The sequence below is a fragment of the Phlebotomus papatasi genome, chromosome 2 (genome assembly GCF_024763615.1).
Source record: "Phlebotomus papatasi isolate M1 chromosome 2, Ppap_2.1, whole genome shotgun sequence".
NCBI classification, from domain to species: Eukaryota; Metazoa; Arthropoda; class Insecta; order Diptera; family Psychodidae; genus Phlebotomus; species Phlebotomus papatasi.
Genome location: NC_077223.1, coordinates 22,461,784 through 22,488,959, shown reverse-complemented (window position 1 = coordinate 22,488,959; position 27,176 = coordinate 22,461,784). Strand labels below are relative to the sequence as shown.

At 33.9% G+C, this 27,176-nt stretch overlaps 1 protein-coding gene across 4 annotated transcripts in view; it reads right to left on the bottom strand.

Annotated features, from left to right (window-relative positions):
• Window positions 1–24,305, bottom strand: part of LOC129802994 (epidermal growth factor receptor kinase substrate 8-like) — a 42,187-nt gene extending 17,882 nt beyond the window's left edge. For 2 of the 4 annotated variants that reach the window (XM_055849274.1, XM_055849276.1), the window contains exons 1-3: window positions 11,801–11,966; window positions 4,231–4,602; window positions 3,892–4,038 (exon numbers count right to left, since the gene is read on the bottom strand). In XM_055849274.1, coding sequence (XP_055705249.1) covers window positions 3,892–4,038; window positions 4,231–4,497 — 414 coding nt within the window. In that variant the 5' untranslated portion in view covers window positions 4,498–4,602; window positions 11,801–11,966. Of the gene's footprint in view, window positions 1–3,891; window positions 4,039–4,230; window positions 4,603–11,800; window positions 11,967–23,965 lie in introns of those variants that run through there. The other 2 variants (XM_055849273.1, XM_055849275.1) reach the window with 2 other exon arrangements.
• Between the last annotated feature and the right edge of the window lie 2,871 nt (window positions 24,306–27,176).

The window sequence follows — 27,176 nt, the reverse complement described above, 5'->3', positions numbered from 1 at the left end:
ATTACAGGCAATTTCAGCAATTTTCCATGCGTGCCAACTGTGATTCGGTTAGTTTTCGACCGAAGCACAAGAGAGAGGCAAGATAAAACACTTGCTATCCTTCGTTGGCATTCTCGCAGTTCAGAAAGTATTAATCTTATATGTGACATGGTCATGAGTCATTCGGAAAAAATTATTTATCAATTTTTCAAGAAAAAGGACTCCTAAGAACGAAAATACTGTACTTTCAAAGGTCATACCATGTTATCGTATATGAAATTGTTACAAATTTATTGCAAAGCGGTGACTTTTACTTATAAAACTTCTCAAATACCGGTAGGATATTGAAGTACTAATCACTACACGTCGAATTCGACAAAATCCTGATGGCTACAAACTGCCTACACAGTGAATAAAACCGCTAAAGTAACCACTACTTAAGAAGCACCATTCTGCCGGTCGATTTGAATTTGGTAAAAAATAATTTCTATGGCAAATTTTGACGGAATGTTATAAACTACTGAACTTTTTCTAACCACAAAAAATAATATTCCCCGTCAAATAATTTCGTCAGATATCTTTAAGTTTTCTGCAGAAAATATCTACACCTCTGCCGAAAATCTGCCGAGAAATCTGTAGATATTCCTACGAATTTTATTTGGGCTTGGGACAAAATTCGTCAGAAATTTTTGCAGATTTTCTGACGAATCCTGGTGCATACTCTGACGAATTTCTGTAGATGAATTTTGCCGATTTTCTGTAGATTTTTTCTACATTCCAGACTTTCCAGACAGCTGTGTCGGAAAAGATGGAATATTTTTCACTGAAGTTTGCAAAAATCAATAGAGTGATTCTCTTGGTGATTTCACAGTGTTTATATAAAATAAAGCATTCTGCGACGCCGTGTTATAAGTAGAGAAGAGTGAAGTAAAAACTTTGAGTAGAGTGTCGACCTAAATTTCGTGTTTTTGTATCATTCGATTGGAGATTTTTATGAAATTAGTATTTTTGCTCGCATCTTTTTAGTTATCTAAAATGTTTAATCGGTAATGCTTGTTAAGCAGAACAAACCATTTTCTTTGTAACTTCTACAGTTTCTTGATAAATCAACAATATTTTTGTTGAGACAATGGAGACTATGCAGATTTCCTATGCAGAAATTCTGCCGAAAACTACAGATTTTCTCTGAATGTACTAGAATATACCGTTATACGGGCTTCAGACCTAAGTCTTAGATTATTAGATTTTAGGTAATTAGATTTTGAAAAATCAATAAAATCAGTTGCTGTTCAAGGTTTTGAGACCCTCTGGAACTGGGCTAAACCTTTAGGCTGAAGACGGTGTTACAATTCAAAAAACCTCCGAGTAAAATCGGCAGGTAGAGCAATGATTTGACGGGTCTGTATGCAATAATTTGAGATTCTTTACAATCTCAGCTTTTGTTGTCTGATCGAGAATTCTATTAACTCTGTTAGATCGGACCCGAAATTCGCATGCACAGTAGACTCTCTCTCAATCGGGTATATGTGGCAAAATGTCATCCAAATTTTCGAAAGATTTGGCCATAAGTCATTGTAAATTCCACAAAAAACGCTCAATTATAAAGAATCATGATAAAATAAGAGGAACTACAGCGAATTTGAGCAAATTTGCTTCATAATTAAACGTGAAAATTGTTAACAAAATTTTTCGCCCGATTGAGCGAGAGTCTAGTGTAATGCATTTTGACACTCATAGAATATGAATATGATAATCGTCAAAAATCACTTTTCTGGCTGTCCAGCCGTACGTAAAAAAATAATACTTCATCCGCTTCAATCTCCGTGATCCGAACTAGGTCAAAAATGGATCTTAAAAAGGTCATGGCTCCCGTTCTAATTATCAGAATTTGATGATTTTGGGTGATTTAAAAAGGCCTTGTAAAATACTACGACTCTTCTGAAACCGCAACTTCATACGATGATGCTAAAATCTAAAAATCGATCTTTCAATTGCTACAAATTTCACATTAAAACATGCAGGAGCACTCTTGGAAATTGGATTTCTTGGAATTGAGCCCCAATTACTCTTTACAATGGACTCATGTATCTGGCGTCGTCCTAGCTTCAATGGTGAATATCTATGAGAAGCCAATTCAAGGCTTTAAGAGTTTTCGTTAGGACAGGCTTCTCTCTTCAACTTCCCTAGGCTCAACAGTCCTACTACACGACGTCGAATATCACGAAACTTCAATTTTTAATTTTGAAGATATATGATGTTGCAAAGGTCAAGGACCTATTCCAACAATGGTTTGCATTTTTCCCTCGTTGCATCCTTAACCAAGCTTTAACGAAGATAACTTGACCGGACTATACTTTCAATGTTTTTAACCGGTTTCAGAGAAATATATCTGAGGTCGTGACCTTTCTAACGATGAGTTCCATTTGTCCCCACTCCACCCCACTGTACCCCGACGCTGACTGTACTGAAATTGACCAGACTTTATCTCTAATATTTATTAACCGATTTCAATGAACCTTTTTTTCTTTTGTTTATCTTCTGCATTCAAACTATTTAAAATAGAAAATGACCAGTTACAAGCCTAGGTAAGCTTATAATGGCTGAGATTATTTACAGGCAACTTCGGAATGTTTGCAACACGGAATGCATGTAATTTCGATTGTGAGTTGACTTTTTTCGGGGTAATGGCTCCGGTACACCTTTTAGATCAGGAAAATTTAGTGAAGTCAAAAGTGAAGTTTTTCTCCCTTACACGCTTTGCGTATGTCTATCTCATTCTCTCGCACTTTTCTTCTTCTTTTAAACATCACAACAAATCCAATTTAGCTCAATCGAATTTGGAGTGTGTACAAATGAGATAGACATATTCAAAATGTGTGAGAAAGAAAGGGATATGAATTTTGCTTTCATGAAATTGTCCTGGCTCAGAAGGTGTGTCGTCGACAGCTTTAAGAATCCTTTTCTGCAAATCAAGTTTTGCTTCCAATCGGAGTAAGTTTATTGGAGACAATTTGTTTTCTAACTCGTGATGGAGAAATGTTTACTGGAAGATGGAACTACTTTTCCAAAAACCCGTAAATATACTCTGTCTGTATCATTGACAACGACTTTAATAAATCAAGACCTTCATCTCTCCTAAATCCCAGCTGTTTCGGAGGACAATGCAAAGTTAAAAGCAATGATTCGCAAACCAATTGTAAAGATAAATTATTTAAAAATAGAAGAAAAAGGCTCTATTTCAAATGTATCCCAGTTCAAAGGTGCCCCACTTGCATTTAAAAACCTTCCTAGTTTGGTTTTATATGAGAGAGTTAGGTGACTCCAAAATAATAAACTATTTGTTAGATGTCAAACGGTAAGAGATATCCGCTTTAGGTTTTCGGTGACCCTCACCCTTTATAAGTCGAAGTTATCTAAAATCTAGACATGTTTTTCCCTTTTTCCATATTTTTTTTTAGTTTGTTTTGAAAACGGCTTCAATGATTTATTTTATTTAGATGTGAAATTGAATTCTAAAGAAGCTCATTCCATTTTATATTGAAGAAAGTCTTCGCACTCACGCAGATGGAAGCAACAGACTTCTGTTTTAGAATTTGGATTCAGATGATTTTCTTTGTTGTAACAATGCCGCAAGGCGATTGCGTGATGTAACAACGTTTTTTTCAAATACTCTTTACCAAAAAAGCGGCAAGTCTTTATCAAACAACCTTTTACACTTTATCAAGTCTTTAATTGAGCAATTTCATCAAGAATTGCATTCCACAGGAATCTCTCAATTGCTTGATTATTTAATTGATTTATTAAACAAACAATCGATTTATGAGTTGTTCATCAAGTTCGCGAATCACAATCCCATCCGGAATCCCAAAAGCAAAAGGGGTTTTTATTATTAAGTAAATTATAGCTACTTACTTGAAAGATGTGCATCTCGGAGCGAGAACTATTGCCACCATTGCCAACAATAAACACCAGAATATTGTTGTACATCTCCATTGGATCATTGCTGGTGAAAGCAGTTGGTTCTTGAATAAGCGACGCTGGGAATTTCTCAATGATATTCTGTCGGGGGAAGAGACAAAAGGTTTGCTGTTTTTTTTTAGAGTCACAAGAGCCAAAAGCAAAAAAAAACCGACATAGAGAGAAAAATTATGGAATGGTAAATGACGAAAAAAAAACAGGCAGAAAAATTATAGATACAGCAAGTTGAACTGAATTATTGTGTGTATGTCTAAATGATGAGAGAATACGAACCCCAGATTCGTAGTCCATAATCAAGATCCACTGTTTATCGAGGCACAGTTGCATTTTCTGTGACCAAATGCCTGTGGTCTTTTCCAGCTGAAGCAACCTTCGCATTCCATCGGCTGGATACACAATTCCACTCTCTTGGTTCACTGTGAAGGTGGCCAAATGTTCCAGGAGATACGTGGGCTTATCCCCCAAATCACTACCTGGACGACTGTCGCTCCTGGAGTCATGTTCATCCCCAGAATAGCCTCCATTTGAATAGTGAGCCATTTCTATTTACCCCTAATCCTCACTATACTTCCCACACCTGATTCCCTGAATCCCCTTCTTTTGAAAATAAAAAGAAGCCACACACACAGCGCGTAATTCAGCGGTCTGAAAATGGGTGGAGAAGAAGGAATTTTTCAGTCTTATCGCCCAGGTGAGAAATATATATAATCGAGAGGGAAAAAGTATGTTATCAGAACCTCTTTAATTGATATACACAAAATGTTCCAACACAATGAAATTATATGGAGATGCTTTGGCGCTGATATCAGATAAATCGATGATATCATTTTATTTTCAACCTTCTCAACTCCTCGTTTATTGAGGTGATTTTTTTATTTTTTGGACAAGCCGTGTTCAAACTCACTCAGAAGATGGATTTAGATTTCAGGTGATAATTTTCTTCTTTGACTTTGAAATTTATTTGATTTCTTTTTAACAGAAACTAATAACAGAATATGCAAATTTCAAATCATTTTTTTTATTAAATAAAAAGAAATAGCGAGAGCTCCCTAGTTCAATTCTCAATGGAAGAAGAAATTTTCCCTGCCTATATAGGAAAGCTTTCAGGCTTCACACACTTTAAATTTCCCCCTCTTTATTGTAACTAAAATTAAGTTATACATTAAGTTATACATTTCCTGAAAATTAGCTCAAATTCACTAAATGAAAATGAGCAAAATGTGAAGTGTTCGAACATAAAATGTGTGCGAAGCCTAAAAGCTTTCCCTTATTCAAGTGAAAATTGAGGATTTAGCTGTTACCTCGCCCTGGCAGAAGCTTATAAACTCAATCCCCTAAGGCTTATCAAGTTGAACTTGATTGAAAAAAGACTTTTACAGTAGACTCTCGCTTATCCGTGAGAGCGGGACCAAAATGTCATACGGATTTTGAGAGTGATGCCCATTAAATTGTTTGAAATCCAACGATTTTTTGTTTACATTGAAAATTTATGGAGTGAATCCTGAATCCTGACCTGACTGAATCCGACAGTCTCTCTAAACATGCGTACTGTCCAAAAAAGTTACAGTGAGTAAGAATTACAGTAGATAGAGCACATTTGCTTAACAAAAAAAAACCAAAACGGGAACAATGTGTCATCAAAATTTTGAAAATTCAACTGCTTCACGGATTTTTTTATATCACCCGGAAAAAGAGTCCACGGATAAGCGAGAGTCTACTGTAGCATTTACTGCTTTTAGAATTTCAAGAAACTAAATTATAATTAGTTTACCGAGATTGATAAATTAAACTTAAACAATAATAGTCAATAGATTAGGTGCTAAAGCACTCACACCAAAATACAAGTTCTCTGGGTTTGAATTTCTTTTACGTTACGAAATGCTCGAACTCGTGACTTAGATGCTATACCGTAAAAACTACTTTCGCATCATTTACCGTTTACCGGTTCTCAACCGATTTGAACCGATTCATAAATCTCTCAAAAGATCCCTTAAAATAGTTTTAAAAGTAATACGATTGATTTTCAGACAAAAATTTTTTATCGGTTATGAACCGGTTCATTACCGATTTAAAACCGATTTAGTTGTGTCGGACATTCCAAGACCTTTCCAACGACCCCAAACATGGCCCCATTTGCTTGATAAACGCGCTCTCTAGTGTCTTTTTAACCTTTGACCTTGAAAAACCGTTATTAGGAATGATTCAACAATATTTAAATGTTCGCCTGGATAATCTCTAAAACATATCCAAAAATGAAAAAACCGCACGACGCGTTTTCGAGCAATCCCAAAAAAACATAGTTTTGGTGGGGAAGGGGAGGGGTGGAGGGGAAATGAGGGGCATGTTAATGATCCTTCAAAATATTTCCTGTACCTAACTCTTTAAGAACGAATAAGACACCAGTGTCTCAAAAATGCTATCGGACTATCTGGCAAAATAATTTTCTATACTCAAAAAAATTGTTTTTGTTTTTGGGACACCGGTGTCCCACTCATCCTTAAAGGGTTAAATTTGTACTCGGAAGGATTTTTGAAAAAAATTAAATAAATAAAATTTGAATTTTTGAGAGAATTTTATACAAAAAATACAATTTTCAGCATATTTTACATCAAGTTTCGTCTTGTAAAAGAAGCTGTGACCAAACATGCTTCTTCAGATGATTCACAATCCATGTTGTGAATCATCTACAAGAATCGGACTATTATCTATTCCAAAAAATATGTCTCAGAGTATCCATATACCAATTTGTAGTACTCAGACCTGAGTCCCAAAAAATACGATTGAATTAAATCTAAAGCTAGATAATGAAATTGCAGATCTTGCAGATAGATTCGCGAAGATAGATACACGTCAGGACTTTATAGATCCTGAATCATAGAGGCCATTTACATCATCGCATTAGATTGAGATTGGATTGTCCCAAAATCCGAATCCAATCTTGTCCGTTTACATCGTACTGTTGAGATTGAATTGGATTTTTAGTGGGATGCCATTTTTGTGAGGTTAAAAATAATATTTTCGATTTTTAAGTTGGATATTTTGCTTAAGATTCTTAAATTTAACTACACAATTTGCTTAACATTACGTTCATATCCTTGTTTAAGGAACTCTGCAAAAACTTCTTGGTTGCGATTTTTTTAGAGTCTATCGTCACAACAACCTCCTTCTCCTGATCAATTTAGAATAGGAGCTTAGTCTCCTTCCTTTGCCATCTCTTTTAAATTTGTCGTTGCCCATATCCTTGCACAATACACAAAAAAAAGTCCTGAAAATTTTACTTTGTGCGACTTCCATTCCAAAACAACACAAATGATGAGGTAAATTTTAACGTCAAATGAAACTCCGAATTTCGCTTCGCGCGCTCCGAAAATGTTTGGGACAATTGGGACATTTTGAATCCAATCCAATTCGATACGAGCGGTCGTATTGGATTTGCCGTTTATATCGAGAAAAATTAAACAAATCCCAATCTAATGCGGTGATGTAAATGGCCTCATAGCCTTTTAAGTTGAAAGAAAAATTACGGAAAGATTACTTCCAATAATTTGGGATAAAGTTAAGTGCTGTAGTTTCGTGAAATCGGTTCAAATTTAGATAGGTCTCAATTCCTGTTAAATCTTGATAGGAGGAACTTGAGAGAAATTAAAGAAAATTATACAGGACACTGGCTAAAAATTTACATCTTGCAAAATTGGGTGTAGACATTACCTCGACCTGCAGGGGTCTAGATCTAGAAACAATTAAAGCCAGAAGACAATGGGGTAGATTCACGCATGCATTACTTTCGAAAGTAAAGATTTTTTGGATGAAAAATAATTATTTTAGAATTGTCCTAAAAAAGCTCAGCTGTGTGAAACTGCCTCATTCTCCCCTATTGTTCCAAATTCTCAATTCAGACAGTTAAGATTTTTACGAAAAAAGTCTTGCCAAATGGGGATGGAAAAAAGTTCACGCAGTTTTTAAAACAAATTGGAGTTAGGTTTTCTGGGTAGATATAAAGAGCTCAAATAGAGCCTGTGTTTGCAGTCCACAATTAGCATCACGCTTCCTATACAATCTATCTATCTAAATCAAAAGTTGCAGAAAATTATGCAACACATACTGTGCGAATGGGCAGTAGAATTTCAAAATCGTTATCATTATACGTATATCATTAGTTTTAAGTTCATAAAAATATCAAATAAAATTTTGGCAAACGAAAAGTTAAGAAGTTATGTCATGAGTAATCTTAGGAACTTGGCAAAATGAATTAATTTACTGAGCATTTCGAGTTTATACTAAACATACTACTAAGTTGTTGACCAAGAATGTTAATTCCTGACTCAAATTTGAAGCACATCGTACACTCAATTATTTAAATATTCATTATCTCAATCAAATAAAGAATAGAAAAAAACAAAAGACTATTTAAAGTGTTTGAGATTTTAAGTGATAAACAAAATTACAACGGATCCATTTCTTTATAATAAGATATTAATGGCCCATTCAGATGAAATAAATGTATTTTTTTTAAGTAGAGTGTGAAATAGGTTAACTCAATACAAAATCACAGCTTAAGAAAAAATTAGTAAAACTCCACTTTATTTGGAGGGATTTGTTCAATAAAAAGCTTTAGAAATCAAAATTGAGAACAGATGCTAGCGCCACTCGCGGTGGAAAGCAGTGCCATCAAGCGGGGAAAAAGATTATCGACACTGCATTTTAACTATCCTCATTTTATAGTGAAAATATTTTCTCATAAAAATACATGTAACCAGTCCCTTAGAAATGGAAAAAATAATAGTATAGTATAAAATGAAAATAATAATGATAGCATTTCAAGATTTCCATTCATCTCTCGCCAATTAATATCGCGGATCCAAATCAAAACAATTAAATATCACTGATATATTTGATATCGATACAAAAACGATGTTTTTTTTTGTAAGTAGAAAATTGAAAAATATTAATTATATAATCCTATATTCCTGGTCAAAAGACAACTGCTCTCTCTTGGAGTTCGAGCAGTAAATAATAGGTCAAAATAATGTGAGATGTGATCATTTTAATGGAATTTAGTTTTATTAATGTTTTTAGAAACGAAACCTAATGTAGAGGAGAGTGAGGCAGTTCATCTCTAAATTGCAAAGTAGCTATTAGTGTGTGAGGTCCCACTTTTTGTTATTTATTGCTTTTATTTTACATTACTATTAGACAAAAATTTAATTTTATCAATTGATGATTTTGGTATTTATTTTTATGGATGTATATTTAATTTTTTAAGAGATTTTCAACATAAGATATCGGTCGAAATAGGCCTTAAAGCTTAAGATCTTGAAGAGGGGTCAGGTAAGGGGACTAAAGAAACAAAAAAAAAAAAACAAAATAATCGAATAACGACTTCCTTAAAAAATTAAACAATTACTTTTTAAATCACTTGAAAATTTAAAGTGCCCCTTTGTTAAACTGACTCCCCTCACCGCCCAACGAACTTTCTGCCTATACAATTTTTAAAAAATAAATACAAAATCAAGAAAAATGATCAGGACTCATATAATTTTGCGGAGATAAATTGAGCTTAAAAAATAATGTTGACTTTGAGGGGGTGTCTCTGCATACACAAAGTACATAACCAAAACTGTTTGACTATTGGTGGAGTAAAAAACGACGAAGAAAAGAACAAGCTCTGTTTAGTATTTTTCTAAATTTGAAATTCCGAAATTTTACAAAAAGATTATCCCTTGTAAGGAATAAATAGGGGAAAGCTCCCATGCTTGATACTGTAAAATTATGTCCAAGATTTGTGATTTTTTTCTGATTAACACACAAACCGAAGCGATTCTTCCACTATGTTAAAAAAAATGTCTCACTGATTAGGTTCATAATCCCACCTCAAATAGTTCCTGGAAATCCTTAGATTTTTCTCAAGAAGAAAATGGAAATTCAGTGGGGATTTTTATACAAGTTGGGTCCGGGGCCTTCCTGTATAAAAATTGATTCGACAATTCGGAGGCCCATTTGGCTATAAAAATTTCACCGGATACAAAAAATTGCACATCAATATTTAGACGGAACTCTAATCTATCTGCTTAAATCGTTTGTACGACTGATTATTAGTTTTAATATCACTTTTATGTAATTTTTCTAAGCCATGTTTTTATGACATTAGGGCGCTAGCGAAAAACATTTTTTCGCTTTGAGTCCATGAAAATGTCACTCTGCAACCAGGGATTAAAGGTTATGTCAATTGTCGATAAAATTGGAGGATTACAATAGGTGTAATTATGAAAGAATCACATCTAATGATAGAGTTGCCACATTTAAATTATCATTCATGGACACTTCTTAAAATATAGGATGGACACAGGTAGAATTTATGAATTTGTCACCACCCTCAAAAACAGTGTCCCCAAGTAAAAATATTTTTACATAAATATTAATACTGATGAACCCTCTATGTGCCTATGATAGTAGTTTTCCTGAACAGCGACATTAATTAAGAAATACTTATGAAATATCATGTAACGAAATTACAGTTTTGGGCCTATTTTTGATTTTTGCTTCCTGAAACTAGGAAAAAAGAGCTGGGATCCTAATTTTTTTTAGGAAATGTGAGGCTTAGCACCAGCTATTAAAATATATTGCTATGAGTCACAATTATTGATTAACGTAGGAAAAAAATAGTTATTATCAAGCTTGGATCGTATCAAGCATGAGCACTTTCCCCTATACTATTTCTAAATATTGGAATTATATTGCATTTTATTTTTTCTTTCAACTAAATTTAATCTTTTCAAATTCAATTCAACGATATTTTTTTATAATAACACTTAGCTATCTCAAAGTTATTTTCATTAGTTTAAATTTTTGTTTCAAGTTTTTCGAACATATTTTAAATAAAACAAAAGTGAAAACTCAATACACTATGAATCACCTTCCCTTTTCTTATATAGGAAATAATTTGATACCCACATTTTTACAAAAACATTTAGAATCTGTATCAAATACGGCGTCAAATTTCTCTGACTAATTTACAGCACTCTTTATCGAAAGAGCCCAATGTCCACCAAAAAAAAAAACGTTACAAAAAGAATCACACGACATTGGCAGGTAATATGTGAGGGTGTCTTTCACTAAGTCAAAATAAAAATCGATTGAAAAAAGAGTTATTTATTGTTGAAGAGCATCAATAAAAGACGTGAAAAAACACGTTGATTGTTTTGCAAGAACACTCACACATAATTCCATAAAGGTATATAGAAGCGAGGAAAAATTATTATTATTGGCGCAATAGAGAGTCAATTGCGACAAAAATAAGAGAGACGATATTTTTGCTGCCTTGATGGATGATTTGTGCGAGTCTCCAGTCCGTGGAGGATTGAATAATAATTTTGTACACTGCTAGGAAAAAGAACATAAGTGAGAGTGAACCAAGATGAGTGCCACACCTTGAGCCAACACACATACTTCTTATAAAATTCCCTCCACATGACAAATAAACTATAAGATAGACTTCATCTCTAGCATGAAGGTGAGATGCTGCGCCAAGGAATTCCATCAAATTGGCGCGCTCAGCAATCATCAATGAATTCCAGCGTTTGCATTGCATCAAAACTTATAATAACTCTACCATCGGATGTATTTGAGGACACTTGAAAGTGCCCCCACATTGAAATTTCCGTCCATGACCAAAAGTACCCAAATGGCGAAGTATTTTAATTGTTCCCCATTTTGAGGTATAGAAAAGATTATTCACTAGCACGACAATTGAATTTTAAGTTGATTCCCAATTAAAGAGGTGACATTTTTTTTTCTGGACTTTTCCAGTAAATTAGAAATAAAAATATTTTTCACATTCTATCACCTGACAAGCACACACTCATCTGTTTCCCGAAGAAGACCCACAAGGAGGAAAAAAAAAGAAAAACAAGAGTAACACTACACTCAATGAAAAATGAAAAATTGTATCCAAATCGAAAAATATTTCTCCACTACAGTCTTTCACACTGAATTTGTTGAATTCCGCCGTGTTTCTGATGGGAGAATTTTACTATTCGTATCTCGCGGGCACTCTTTAGCAGACCTGTGCCTAAATTAGCAACGCAGGTAAAACCTCTACTAGCAATAGATTACTTAATAATACTATTGGAATTTTCAACTTCATAAACTCATCCGCGAAGAGTTAAATATTTTATACAGAAACATTATTGCTAATTCTATATCACAGGGTCACAATTCCAGCTACAAGTTTGAGGGAAACTCGGGCAGTTATAAACATTTTTGATACATGTAAATTTGATCTTATTTTCCAAGGAAACAGGGAATTTTAGGAAGATTTCACATATAGCTCATTTTCTAACACGTCACGTAATGTTACTCAAAACGCACCAAAAAGAATTGATTTAGTGACATATTAATTTATTTAATTTTCCATTTTTATATATAAAGTTTTGTTAGGCGGAAAAATGATATTCTTAAAATCTTATCAAGAGGATGTTGTTCACCAATTTCACATTTTTTTCTTACATTTTATATAGAATAAGATCCTTTTGATATTCTAAAAAGATCCACTTAGTCGCCGTTGTAACAAAACTTTTCCATATTGTATATGAATTATACGAAACATCCTTTTGACAAACATTTCTTGTTAATTTAACAAAACTTTTTATTCAAATTACAATGAGAAGAAATGAAATTTTGATCTATAGCAATCTCGCTCACGAATCTGAGGCTAACGAACAAGGGATCTGGTCCTTCTATAGAGAGGGTTGGGTGAGGAGCTAACAACCCCTCCCCGTAAAAGCAAGATTGTTATGATTGCCATGTTAAAGTAAAAAAGATTTTAATAAAATAGACTTCGAGTCTTTCTATGGAGTGCCCCTCTAGTTCTTACAATGCCTTTTGTCCTTATAATCCACCAAAATTTGCGTTAACACTTTTAATTTCCTCAGATACTTTCTAAGGCGCTTTTCTATTTTTTAAAATGCGTTTTGTCTTTATAATTTTTCAATATTGCGCTTTGAAATAAAAAAAAAATTAAATTTTCTCAAAAATTTTCTGGGGCGCCCTCTGATTCTGAAATTGCATTTTGTTCTTATAATTTACCAAAAAAAAACTTTTAATTTCCTCATGAAACATTCTAGGGCGCTCCTCTAGTTCTTAAAATGCATTTTGTCCTTATCTATCCAAATTTCGCGTTGAAATAAAGAAAAAACTTTTTTAATTCCCTCACTTTCTGGAGCGTCGAATTGTTCTAAAGGCTTTCTTGGCGCCCATAAAGCACTCAAAATGCATTTCGCTCTTATATTTTTGCATGAGTTCATGTTGAAGTAAAAAGGGACACTTTATATTCCTTCAGGTGATTTTTGGGGGCGCCTAATTTCTTGCAGTTTTCTTGGCGCTCCTCTTGCTCCTAAAACGAATTTTGTCCTTATATTCTTTCAAGATTTCGAGTTGAAATAAAAAAAAACTTTAAAATATTAAATTAAAATTGTTCTGAAAATACGCACAGCTCTATAGTATAAGATGGTTCAGATTGTGCTTAAAACTCGTACTTCTCAGATATTGTGCATAAAATCTGTATAGATCAAACAAAAAGCGGCTTATATTGTGCTGAAAACGCGCACAGCTGTTGAACATAAAACGATTAAGATTAAGGAATCTGTTAAAAATTTAGATTCAATTTTGTTTGAGCTACGCAGAACTTATGCTCTATTTTAACCATTTTATTCTTGAGTTGTGCTCGGCTGTACCGGTTTTGACGAGCACCATCTATATTAATCAATATTAATCAAAATACCATTCTTCAAAATTTTGATTTTTTGCTGTTGATCAACATTGAGCACTACATTCCTTGAAAAGGAGAGCTTCCACTTTTGTGTTTAACTTTTATTAAAAATAAATAAAATTTCACTGCATATTCAAAATTAAATGAAACCTGTTAAACTCAAAATTAAAAGTTAATTTTTTCAAGGAATATAGTACTCAATGATACTGATAAACAGTAAAAAAAAAAATAAAATTTCTAAGAATGGTTTTTTTTTAGAAAAACTATTTTCACATTTTTTTTCAAAAAAAGGTTAAAAGACGATTACGAAAAAGACTTGAACATATAATCCAAAATCGAGTAAATAGTTTTAAACAGAACAAAATTACCTTTCAAACCAAAAAGAGCAAGAAAAAAATCTTAATCTGTTCCCGAGCTTATATACTTGGAGCACTTTAAGAATTTTCATTTAAACTCACAAGTGAGAAATGAAGCACGAGACGCTACCTTTGATACCCTTTATCTGGGCTAGGAATTTGCTTTTGGCAAAATGGAAAAAAAAATTGTATAAGGTAAAGTGCCCTCGACTAGACCGGTTCCTCGAATCGACCAGTGGTCAATATTTGAATGTTTTAATGGTGAATTTCTATAAATTGTCACTGATTCGTATTTATTTATGGAATAATTGACCTATTAATGTTAGATCATACACCAAATATTAGTGCAAATATAAATAAATTGAATAAATAACTCTACCGGTCGAATTGAGGAACCCGTAGACTCGAGGGCACTTTAAATTATACTGAATGGATGTAAAGATGAATAACTTTAGACAATACGTAAAGGTTTTAAGTTGAAGACTTTTTTTTTTTTTTTATTGCAATCTGTCTTAATATTAACATTCAGCAATTTTTTTAACAGGTTTTTAATTAAAATTGGTTGCTTTGGCTTTAAAAGTAAGAATCAAGTCCACTGACAAGTTCTTCCAAAACACGCCTATTTGGCATGGAATCACAGTCTGAGAGCGACATTTAAACTTAATTAAATAAGGACTTATACAGACAAACAATACAAAAGTTAAAGTAATGGCGCACGCATGCGCTTAAGTCTGGAAGAGCCGAAACCCTTCAAAAGGTCTCTAGCCAACTTGTTTGGATGGTTAATTAACCTAACTGCATATTTCCGCCTATGATTATATATTACGTCTTTAATAGTGGGAAAACCTAAGTCATTTCTGATAATATCGTTTGGTATGTACCATGGTGCATTAATAATCTGTCTTAATACTTTGTTCTCAAATCTTTAGATAATTTTTATGTTCGACATTGACGCAGTTCCCCAGAGCTCTATACCGTAAGTCCAGATTGGCCTAATCATACACTTATATAACAGTAGTTTGTTTTCCACGGATAAAATGGATTTGCGACCTAGTAACCAATACATTTTTCGTAATTTTAAGCTTAACTGACAGCGTTTGGTCCATAAATGTTTCCTCCAAGTAAGGCGCTTGTCCAAATGGAGCCCAAGGTATTTCACATCATCTTTCACGGGAATCTCTTGGTTGTTGATTGTGACTGGAGGACAAATATCTCGTTTCAAAGTGAAGGTAACCTGGACTGATTTTGTCTCGTTCACGCTGATTCTCCACTTCTTCAACCAGTGTTCCAGAGCAGACAACGAATTCTGAAGTTTCTTCGACGCATTTGAGGGGTTGACGTCAGAGGCTAGGATAACCGTGTCGTCCGCGTAAGTGGCAACGTGTACTCCATTGGTCACCGGCATGTCTGCTGTATAAATGGCAAAAAGCAATGGAGCCAGCACACTGCCCTGAGGAACTCCTGCAGCCACTGGATGAAGGCCCGTTACTGCATCACGATGCGACACGTAGAATGATCTCTCCGACAAATAAGATTGGAGAAGATTGGCTATTTGCTTTGGAAATGTGGACTGTATTTTGTAAATAAGTCCTTTGTGCCATACCTTGTCAAAGGCTTGCCTGACATCAAAGTTGAAGACGGGAACAAATAATATAGGTTAAATATGTATGTTTGGTGACGCTTCCACCCCCCCGCCCCCGGGCTCGAATAATTTTTATCGTGGTAAGGGTGCCTTCGCGTACAACCGCACTCCCCGCATAAGTGTCTAGATACGCCACTGCCTCCGACCAATTATCTTCTTTATATGTAGCTGTTTGAAGCTAACTTGTAAATTGATTTCCAATTTACAGTTTACAAGTTTGATTTCCAACTTAAATGTATAAAACTCTATGGCTCATACGGTCAGAGATCCAGGGTTTCTGCCGTTTACCTGGGGAGACCGGTTGTGAAGTCGGTCGGCAGTCTTAAAAATTTGAATTGAATTGAATTCGGCTTACAATTCTGAGTGGTAAAATGTATTTAGACAGAAGTATATTATATTTACTTTTTTACAAAATGCAGAGTCCTGATACTAGGACCCAGCGAGCACAGTTAGCTACAATAGGTCGCGTTTTCAGCAAATATATGCTGAAAATGATACCTTTTTTAGCTAAATTGTGCTGCAGAAAATTTCCCGCATAAATCTGCATCAGTTGCTGGTTTCAATTTTGAATGCTCCTCCCCGTGTGTAGATGTAAAATAAATTATGTCACATTAAAGCTCAGCTTCCTTTATATACGAAAAATATTGTTTTCAATATAGCCCTAACTCCCTTCTAATTAAGTACTAATGAAAATACTAATCATGTCCTTAAAACAAATTAATTAATTAGGTACTTATACAAAGGCCTTAATTATCAACAGTCTATTAAAAATGCTTTTAAGTGACGAAGCTTTTGAGAACTTGCCCTTTAAATCCAAATTTCGAAACAAACCACAGGTGTGCGTTACTATTTTTATCACAACACCATGTTCTGTACAATAGCTCTATCTCCCTCTAATATCTAGTCATTCTTTCTCATTCTCACTCATACCCAGTCATGGTGATCGTATCATTTTTTCTCAGTCTCACTTTTCAGGTAAATATCTCAGGTGTTCTCGCTCTCACTCAGCGGAATACCTCATCATCGCAGCTCAACTGTGTAGGTAAATTAAAAAACCTGTTTTACAATTAAATTCTTTGACGCTGCGTATGTGTATTTCTATTTATTATCAATATCGTGCCCGTTTATTCCCCTCACCTTCGCCTCTGACTCTCAGGTATTTCACATTGCGGAACAGAGAGCACTTGGTAAACAGTCGTCTTGTAGGAACAGCTTTTCCCGCGCGTTTAACACCACCTCCAGGGTCTACCCAATTTTCCCAGGGCGCCAGATATTTTTCCCCCTCGCTCTGTATTCTCCCATGTGTATATATAGAATCAGAAAAGCTCCATCACGTGTCAAGAGCTACTTTCATTGGACTTTCCGACATGACATTCTCTCACATTTGTTGGAATTCAAACGATTTGAACACCTCAATTTTTTGAAACTTCTTTTACCGCAAGTATTGCTTCAGAAAAAAAAATCTGCTTGTAGCTAGTTATTAAAATCTCCTTGTAGATCATCAATATAATAACAAGAAAATCCATAGAGAAATCAGCAGAAAAAAAATTTCTCGTCAATTTTAGACAAATATTTGCTCTTCTCATTCACCAGAGATTTCCTTCAAAGATAAACAATTGAACTTGTTTTCCAACAACTCGAAGCATTCATGGGAGTTGTAATCCTCACAAATCGTGGTCAAGTCTTAAGTTTTCTTATCTAATCAGGTGCTAAAATGTCTTAAATATCCAATGGATGTTGGTTGCGTGAATTTTTTTCTTTTTCATTTAACTTGCCAAAACTCCAATTCTTCTTGCAACAAAAAAAATTGATTTTTTCACCTCTGAGGAATTTCCCAAGTAAATAAACATAGAAAAGTGAGATTCGATCCACGCATTATGAGGAGCAATCTGATGCGAAAATCATGTAATACACCCATTTATTGCGGCTTCAGTGATTTTCATCTTCCGGAAAATCGTGACTTTCTTCCCATGAATCATATCCATCGAAATGCCACCACAGTTTACCCATCGGTAGGATTATTTTTTTTCTTTTTAGTCTTTTGATAGTGACTGATGATAAGACATTGAAAATTTGTGATTGAGAATCCTCTTGGAATTTGCGTGGTTGAATTTTCATCGTAACACTGCTCAAAATGCCAACTCAATTGAATTTGTGTCAATTCTCAGCGGCAATTAATCATTTTACGGCCACTAACTTTACTATTTCTTATTACCAAAGAAAATGTCCACTGAACTGCTGCTTAATTGTTATAACCACAGCTCAATAAGTCTATTTTTAACTTTATTTTGGAGAATATATACAATTTTTATATTCTTATGCAAAAAAATGCAAAAAAATGCAACTATAATTGATTTGATGATAAAACCGTAATTAAAATTATCTTTGTACTTTAAAAAATACTCTAACGTCAGAGAAAATCGCTATGAGATGAAGATCGCTAAATTATAAAGTCACTTTTTTTTCTAAATTAATCCTGTGACTAATAGAAAGATAGTTTAATGTTAGTTGACAAATCTATTGGTTCATTCACACAATGTTTTTCAATATTTCTTAAAAGTGAAATGTTTGCTAAAGCTTTCTAATCAAATATTTTGGATTTGGAGCTCGCATAATAAGATTTTATTTTAGAGATAAGCCTCGATAAGCTTATTGTAGATGAGATTTTTAATATTATGGGAACCTGCACACAGAAAAATATACTTTACAAAAATGTTCGTAAATGTTTGTGAATTCCTACTGAGGACTTGCGAAATGGTCGTAAATCGTATAACTCACAAAAAAGTTCGTAAAATTTCGTACTTTTTCACAAACATTGTTCGTAACATGATCACTTGACGAGCAGTTTTTGTTCTTTTACAAACATTTGTTCGTACATTTTTGTTTATTTGACATAACTTTACGAACAAATGATAAAAGTTTATGAACATTTCTCTGTGTGTTTACGAACATTTAAAAAAAAGTACAAATTTTTAGGAACTTTTTGTGGATTATACGTTAAACGAACATTTCATGAGTCTCCAATTGTAATTCACAAACATTTACAAATAAATTTACGAAATATTAGGGTAAGTGTGCCAAATTTCGGCATAGTTGCATGTAAGCACCGAAGTCCTAAGTTTGAAATGCAATATTTTTAATTCATATTGATATTTTTTGTTACTTCCTTTTCGGGAGGGTTGTGTGGAACCTTCAAAACTAGTTTATCATTTTTGTTTTCTTTAAATCACTTCCTAAAATATTGAAAAATTAATAAAAATATGGACATTGCTTTGGGTAGTATTTCGGCCACTTTGTGTGAAATTTCGGCCACCTTTTTTCTGACCACATTTTGTGACGCAACGGATAGAAAATTTCAAAACGTCAAACGGAACGAGTTTAATATTTATTTTTAATACGTTTATATGACTCACAAGCCCTGAGATCTTCCGTGTAATTTGTCCTGAAGACCTGAAGAGTAGCATCTCAAATTTACGCGCAGATTCCCGTAGCAATTTGCCGTTCCTGAACTTTTCCAATGCCTTTTCTACATCATCTTTTTCATAGAAGTGATGGTTTTTTTCTCTGGACATTGTAGAATTCAGAAATTGAAAAAGAAAACATAAAATGAATAAGAAATTTAGGAAAGCAAAAGATGTGGCCGAAATAGGCAACACTACCTCACCGGAGAGACGCTCACAAAGTATATACTTTTTTACGCGAAATACAGGATCCAGCTGGGAAATTTTACCCGAAATTTAAAGATTGATTCACTATTAACATAAACAGAAACAATCTTTAATGAAAACTAATCAATTTTCATGAAAAACACCGAAGGAAAACCTTCTGCACTTCACCACAAATCACAACACTGCTAGAGACACAATCGATCTGTCACATTTTTTGTAAGACTCTTTCCACACTGAGTTTTTACAACACAATTTAAATTCAAATAATACCTAAAATTTAACGATATTTGTATTAATACATCCTAAAATGAACAAATATTTAAAAGCAAAATGAATTCATTGACTATTCGAAGATTACATACATAATTTTAATTAATTTATTTGCATGGCCGAAATTACACTCAAAGTGGCCGAAATTAGAAGCTGGCCGAAATTTGGCCCACTTACCCTATTTCGGGACAAAGTATAGCCATACGTTTATTTTTGTTTTCAAGAGTTCCCAGTAGACCTAAGAGATTTGTTATCAAAATTTTCTTATAGAAAATTTACTCCTCTGTAACATGTTTAAAGGCGCTTTTCAACCATTCAGACAATGGATACAAGTTCAAGACCAAAACGGTCGGTAGATTTAGTGTTAAGGAAGGCTGTCCTAAAAATTTGTTTATTTTACTTATTTATTTTTTAAAAGATATTCAATTTTAAAATTTAGGCCCGATACACTTTATTCTTATGGAACATATAAGATTCTTAAAAAAAAAAGAAAAATTCGATAAAAAATAAAGGGACTACCGGGATTTTAATGACCATTAAGCGGTTTCCAGACTACATGTTTAGCCCAGTTGTTGAAAGTCTAAAATTTTCAAACAATAAGCAATTTGTGAGATTTTTAAAAAAAATCGACCCTGCAGAAATTAACAGCGTTAAGCCATATGGATAAACCCTAGATCCGATGTCCTTGTAACGTATTTAACACTAAACCTACCAAGATCCGGTCAAATTGACCGGTGTAAAATTAACACATATTTAAACGGTACAATGTAACTATCAAACTTTATGAATTTATTAAAATGTGCATGTAATATATTTTTCAGTGGTTAAATTTTAATTTTTCGCTCTTTTCCAAGATAAATATGTTGAATATCCTACCCTACCGCGGTTTGTCATTTGACCAAAAAACCACTAAAAACGGTCGGTAGGTTTAGTGTTAAATCCGAATAATTGAAATTTGGTTTTTTGTGGGATTTTTTAGTATCCTTGAAATGAAGTTGAACAAACGCGGTCTTTAGACTAGATAGAGGTTTATCTCAGTTCCCCAGAGTCTTGAATTTTCAAACAATAATAAGAAGAGATTTTCAAAATCCGATAGATAAATTGCCTTAAATAAATATATCATGTTGTTAACATTTCTCACAAAAATTTCGCCTCTAAAGGAATTAGAACATTTCCATAAGGATAAACCTTAAGTATGAAGTCCATATAATATAAAAACGACAATTGGAATAGTTATGGAGAAGGCAAAGAAAGGTTGTAGCGTTCGGTGGCAGCCAAAATCCCGAAAGCCAAAATCCTGAAAAGGCCAAAATCCCGAATCTTCAAAATCCTGAAAGGGATGAAATTATATGGAGGAAAACGTTTAGAATAATTTCCTAAGAAACCGAAGATTTCCCTTTGCCTCCAGCAAGCGCGGGTACAATCGTGGGAGTACCTCTGTCTCTTTTAAGAATTCGGGATTTTGGCTTTCGGGATTTTGGCGTCCGGGATTTTAACCGGGATCCGTAGCGTCCCGTTCAATATTCAAAAGCCCTTTGGAATATTTTGGAATTCTGGGTAGCCAAAAAATTATATGCGATAAAAATTCGATTGTTGTGAAAGATAAATAATTATAATATATGTCCAAACCTAAGATATTTTTAGGTCCGGAAACAATTAACAGCTGATTTCACAAACAATCCTAATAACATTGAATTTTCGTTTAAGTTTTCGGACCTCCGTAAAATATGAATCAGTTTAAAGAAGTTCAAAATGTCCTGTTATCTTGGATCAGTTCGACGGCTCTTTTTTTAAGTCAAAATAAGGGCCGTTTCTTTTTGATCGTATCTTTGAGTCACTAAGCTATTTTATAGTAAGAAACCGTTGCCGGCCAAAATCATATAATATTAATAATAATAATAATAATGGTGGCACAAAGTTCCATAGAGAGGAACTAGGCCTTCCCACAAGGGGAGTTCGGGACATCCATTATTATTTTTTCTTACACAGGGATGAGATTGTCAGTCCCATGCTCGTGGAATCAAGTGCAGTGAAGCTCACTGGATACAATCCGAACACCTTTAACGCCAGAAAAAATTCCTGGTGATCTAAAGGGGATTCGAACCCGGGACACTTGCATCATAGAGCGAGTGCTCTACCACTTGACCCATTGAGTGGCCGGCCAAAATCCCGTGGGTCGAAATCCCGAAAAGCTAAAATACTGAAAACTCAAAATCCTGAACGCCAAAATCCCGAATCGTCAAAATCATGAACGGGACAAAGTTATACGAAGGGTAGGTAACGTGTAGAATAAATTTTTTAAAACACGGAAAATTTCCTTTCACACTTTTAAGAATTTGGGAATTTGACGTTCCGGATTTTGACTTTCGGTTTATCCAATACCCGTGAAATACATAAACGATAGGCCTCTTTTGCTCTGAGCGTCTCAATTATTAAATGGTTATATCAATATTTTCAATATTTTCTGGGAAAAAAATCAAAGCGATACAGAAATTTACTAACCTTAAATAGTTTTAATAAAATGTTTTCGTTCTGAGATCTAGTTATCTGAGTTATAAGATCTTGAGAGAGATTTCGACGTGTTGATAAAACGGTCTAAAGACCCTAATAGATTGGAGTTGATCAGCGGGAGTATTGAACCCATGTTTGGCAGTAAAGAATCAACCCAAACTCTCATACACTTAAATTTAATATCAAGCATTACATATTGTTTACATGAGATACCTTTACCGATAAAATTTATGGGTTAAGTATTCTTGAGAATCAACCTAATACTCAGAATAGACTTATGCCCTGGTTAGAACTACGGCTTAAGTCAAGAGACGACTTAACGTAATTAATCAAAATAATGATTAGAATGCATTCCCATCAGTTTCCCACTAAGCTGTCTTTCGGTTTAAGCTGTAAGTCTGTCTAGGGCATAGGCTGATCCTAAAGAGTATTTAGCTCGTAAAATTTGACAGGAAAGGATCAGTCCAAACTATCTTATACTATGAGTCTTGGATCATCGATTTGCGGTTCTTTGCATAAATTTCCTTTATTTGATCCTCTACAGCAGAGGCGTGCAAGAACCGTTGAAACCGAATAAACTTCAAATGAAACATGTACGTCAATGGTCAAAACGCTACCAGAACAAACTTATTTTGACGTTTATTCGGTTTTTAACGGTTAGTTATCATACTTATTGGCCCCGAGAGGTTTTTTATTATTCTGGTCTAAAAATATTTTAAAAAAAGTTAGGATATCTGCAAGGCAGCAGAAAATCGAAAATTCACGATTTTTGAACAAAAATAAAGCTCAGGAATTAATTAGGATCCTGCAAAAAATATCCTAGATTTGGACTTCCTTATTGTTTGTAATTATCCAGAAGAATCGGATTTTTATCGATTCTAGATAGTCTAAAAAAATTGTTGTTTCCATGGGTAACCAGAGTCCCAAAGGAGACGAAAGAGTTAAATAATAAAAGTGTGAATGTTTAATTGCTCTTTAAGCAAACTAGCTAAACCTTAGGTCTGAAGCCCGTATTAGTGTATTTGTGCCCTAAAGCACATCTGGACTTATTAAAATTTTAATGATAGCCTATCATGGTCTCAAATACCGAGAAAATAAAATTTGGGATGGACATGGGTATTAGGAAATGAGTTTGATTTCATAATTGTGACACAAGGCCAATGTTATTTTTACCAAAAACTGCAAGTTTATATCCCTTACTGTTTACGCAGGAAAAATCGAAACGTTAAAACAGGCACCAGGAAACCGGATTATTGGAATTTTATCATTATCACAAATATCTATGAGTCATAATTTCTTCTTCGCAATTTCGACTAATAAAGTTTAAAAAATAATTGTATTTCTGAAATTAAAAAAATCTAAAAAAGGGGAGTTTTTTTTTAAACAATGGCAGTAACCGGGAGTTGCAGAGGTCACTGAAATCACAGAATCTCAGTGAAAAATGCAGTATTTGCAGGAGGAATGCGAGTGGAAAAAAAGCCCAGCCCTGGATGGCTGCAGAAGCCCTGACAGGGCCACTGAAGGTGCTGAGCTGGGCCACAAAATACCTGGCAAGAAGCATAGATAAGGGGCATTTTTGAGTGACACGGCAGAAGTAGCGCGGGGAGGGATAGTCAGTGAGATTAGTGACGCAGGCAGGTGGTTAAGCTTCATAGACTACGGCCGAACCATTGAGATTTAATTTCTCACGGCAGTCCCCAAAGAAGAAAGAAAGACCATCCCGTACGGGAATTGGAAATGCCCAACAAGTAGTTTCTCAAAAAGACAAATTCCATTTCCATTTTCTAACTGTTACCTTTTTTGCTTCTCGCCACCTCGCAATCTGCCACAAATTAGCTGCTATCGGATGGTCTTGGGGCACTTCAGTAGAAAAGATTCAAATAAGTCGCCATTTGCGCAATTAGTAGCCACAAAACAGGTGAGAGAACAAATCCACACGGCAAATTCCATCAAATGGCCCACGAATGGGACATTTTTTCACCACTTTTATTGCACACAATTGCACCAAGAGTCACTGGCTAGTGTCTTTTGCGACTTCCACTTGAGTTTTAGCTCCAAAATCTCATTAAAAGTGTCTCCCACTTCACCGACTCACCTGTTGCTTGCACCTCCACAAGAAAAATAACACGATAATATCGACCACTGCGCCATCTGTTCCTTCGACATGCTAATTGAAGAACATTGTAATTTTTCGATGTTTTTTTTTAATTTGAAAAGCAACCGCCAACTCATTTTAACAAATTTATTACACTACAAAATTTGATTTAATCTACACTGAGAAATAAACGGGGGTGCGATTAACTTTTTTCTCATAAATTTAACACTTTTTAGATGTAAAAGTATATTAACATTTTTTAATGTGAATTTTACGCCTCTTTAAGGGTAAAATTAACATGAAAGAGGGTAACTTTAACCCATAATACACCTAAAAAGCATAATATTTACACCTATTTCGGATCAATACTTATTTCGGATCAGTGTAGGATTCACAATAGTAGGGTAGGTTTAATTAAAATTTGAAAAATTCGAAATTGTCTGGGAAAAAGTAAAATTGATTTAACAAAACACAAAATTTTATAACCAAATTTAAAAACGATTTTTTTTAATAGAAATTAGGGTGATCAGAGGTGTGCAAGAAACGTTGAAACCGAATAAACGTCAAAATATGTTTGTTCAAGTAGCGTTTTGATCACTGACGTACAAGTTTCTTTTGACGTTTTTTCGTTTTCAAACGGTTCTTACACACCTCTGAATTATATAATCCGCTTATTTTATAAATTTTCACCGACCTGGAACTTAACCGGTCATTCCTAATAAAATACAGAAAAAAATTGAGTTCTGCAAAGTGACCTTATGGTTATGGTACGCATTTTATAATCAATTCAAAACTTTTTTACCTCATTAGGTAGCAGTGTAATCTTGGGAACGTATTTTTATAAAAGTTTCAGAGATTATACGTTCTTGTTTTTTACATAAAGGTTTTAAATACCAAAATTACACGCGGGGATGTTCAGGACACCAGAAAGGGGATGAATGCCCAAGAAGCATTTTTTTCTTTATATATTCTTGTAGAATTCCTTAAGTAAGGCACTATAGAACCAAAAATCTTTTCATTTGCTTATAACGTTCTTGGTTCCATCACTGAGATTACTATAAGTAAGATGGCGCACCCTTAAAGATATTAAAAGCTTCTATAGGAATTTGAACAGAAAATTCTCACTTTAAGTATTTTAAAAGTGCACTAAACGACTTGTTTAATACTTGGTTCTATAAGGCAGCCATTTTGCTTCTTGGGTGGGACGTTGATTTTCGACAAAGTTGTAGGTGACGTGCAATTTTTTATTGTCAAAATGGAGAGTAATGCCCAGTTTCTACTGGAAATCTCCCTCTTGTGCAAAGTTTATCAGTGAAGCAGATTTCTCTAACTACAGGGACAATTAAACCATCAATGTCCCAGCAAAACTTCGATCTGCAATTCTGCACTTTTGAAATTTTAACGTTTCTTGTCATTCAATCGGATACTTCGTGTGGCTTCGGGATTGTCGTGCGACTTCGTGAGCATCGCGAATTTCTTTCGTGTTTTCTAACCATTTCCTTCCCCTTCGTATTTTCTATTATGGCTGATTTAATAATATTGTAATATAACATTATAATAATATTGTAAAAAAAGAGAGTATTCACGTAAAATTGTTGAATAAAAATTGAATTTTAAATAAATTGAAATACATATTTTTATGTAGTTAAAATAATGTTTAGAAACATTAGAAAGGGTAGAAGAAATGTAGAAATCATCTAAATACTCTAAAGAAATTCTGCCGATAATTTTAAAATTTTCTATAGAAATTCTGCAGAAAATTCTGCAGAATTTTCATACAACGATCGGATCCACCTTAGAACAAAATTCTGCAGAAATTCTGCTGATTTTTCGGCAGTTAGTAATTCAAATCTGACGAATTTCTGCAGAATTCTGCAGAATTTGCCGGGTGGGGTCTTGGGAATTAATAATTCCTTCTCAGAGGATATTCGATCTTTGCCCAATCTCGATAAAAACTATTTTCTCGAGAATTTCTCGAACAATATCCTCTACAATTTTTACAAGTTCTCCAGAAAAGGCAAGGCGAGAGCTAATTCAAAGAAATAAGGAAAAAACAGGTACCATGGAGTTGTCGTAAAATCAAACAGGAATCCGCCAATGAGTTCAAAACTAAAAGTGTCAAGATAATCAACTCGCCTGAGGAATTTTATGATCATGATTGCAATATTTAGAATAAAAAAGCAAAGAAATGTAGATGGAAAATAAGAATAAAATACTTTAAATATTGATTGACAATAAATGACTCTACTGTACAAATAAAATTGATATTAATTTCTAAGTATGAAATAAACGATGAAACATTTTTATTTCTATCAGAAATATTTTTAAATCTAGTATTTAAAATTAATTAACGTGCTCCAATAATGCAAATTATGCGAGAAAAAACACGTCCCAAACATTCCCTTTTGCGTCTTATACTGCCCCACATCGGGGAAGTTTGGGGCAAAACGTCAAGTAAAATGTTTTATCTTCTCCAAGAAAACTAATTTGTTCCAAGTTCTATCGAGTACTTTTTTTTTAAAGTCAATACCCATAAGTATCCTATAGACTGCATAAAATTATGATACGCTATCGTGATTTTTTGGAATAGTGTCTCAAAGTCAAAACATGAAAAAGTGTCCCAACTCCCCGGTCTTCCCTACTATAGTTTAGTTCTGTAAAGAATCTCAGCAAACATAAGCTTTTCTGGGCTTATCACTATTTTTCTTAAATACATTTTTTAATATTTAACTATTTCCTAAATTTAAAATTGATTATATCATTTATTCACTGTTTTTTTCAATTATATTTGAAAAAAATAAATTTTTATTGTGTAATTTTGAACATTTCAACTGCAGATTAATTCAAAGAAAATAGTATCGGTTCTTTTAAGAAAAATATTTTAATTGGGCTTTTTAATTTTTTTTTCGAG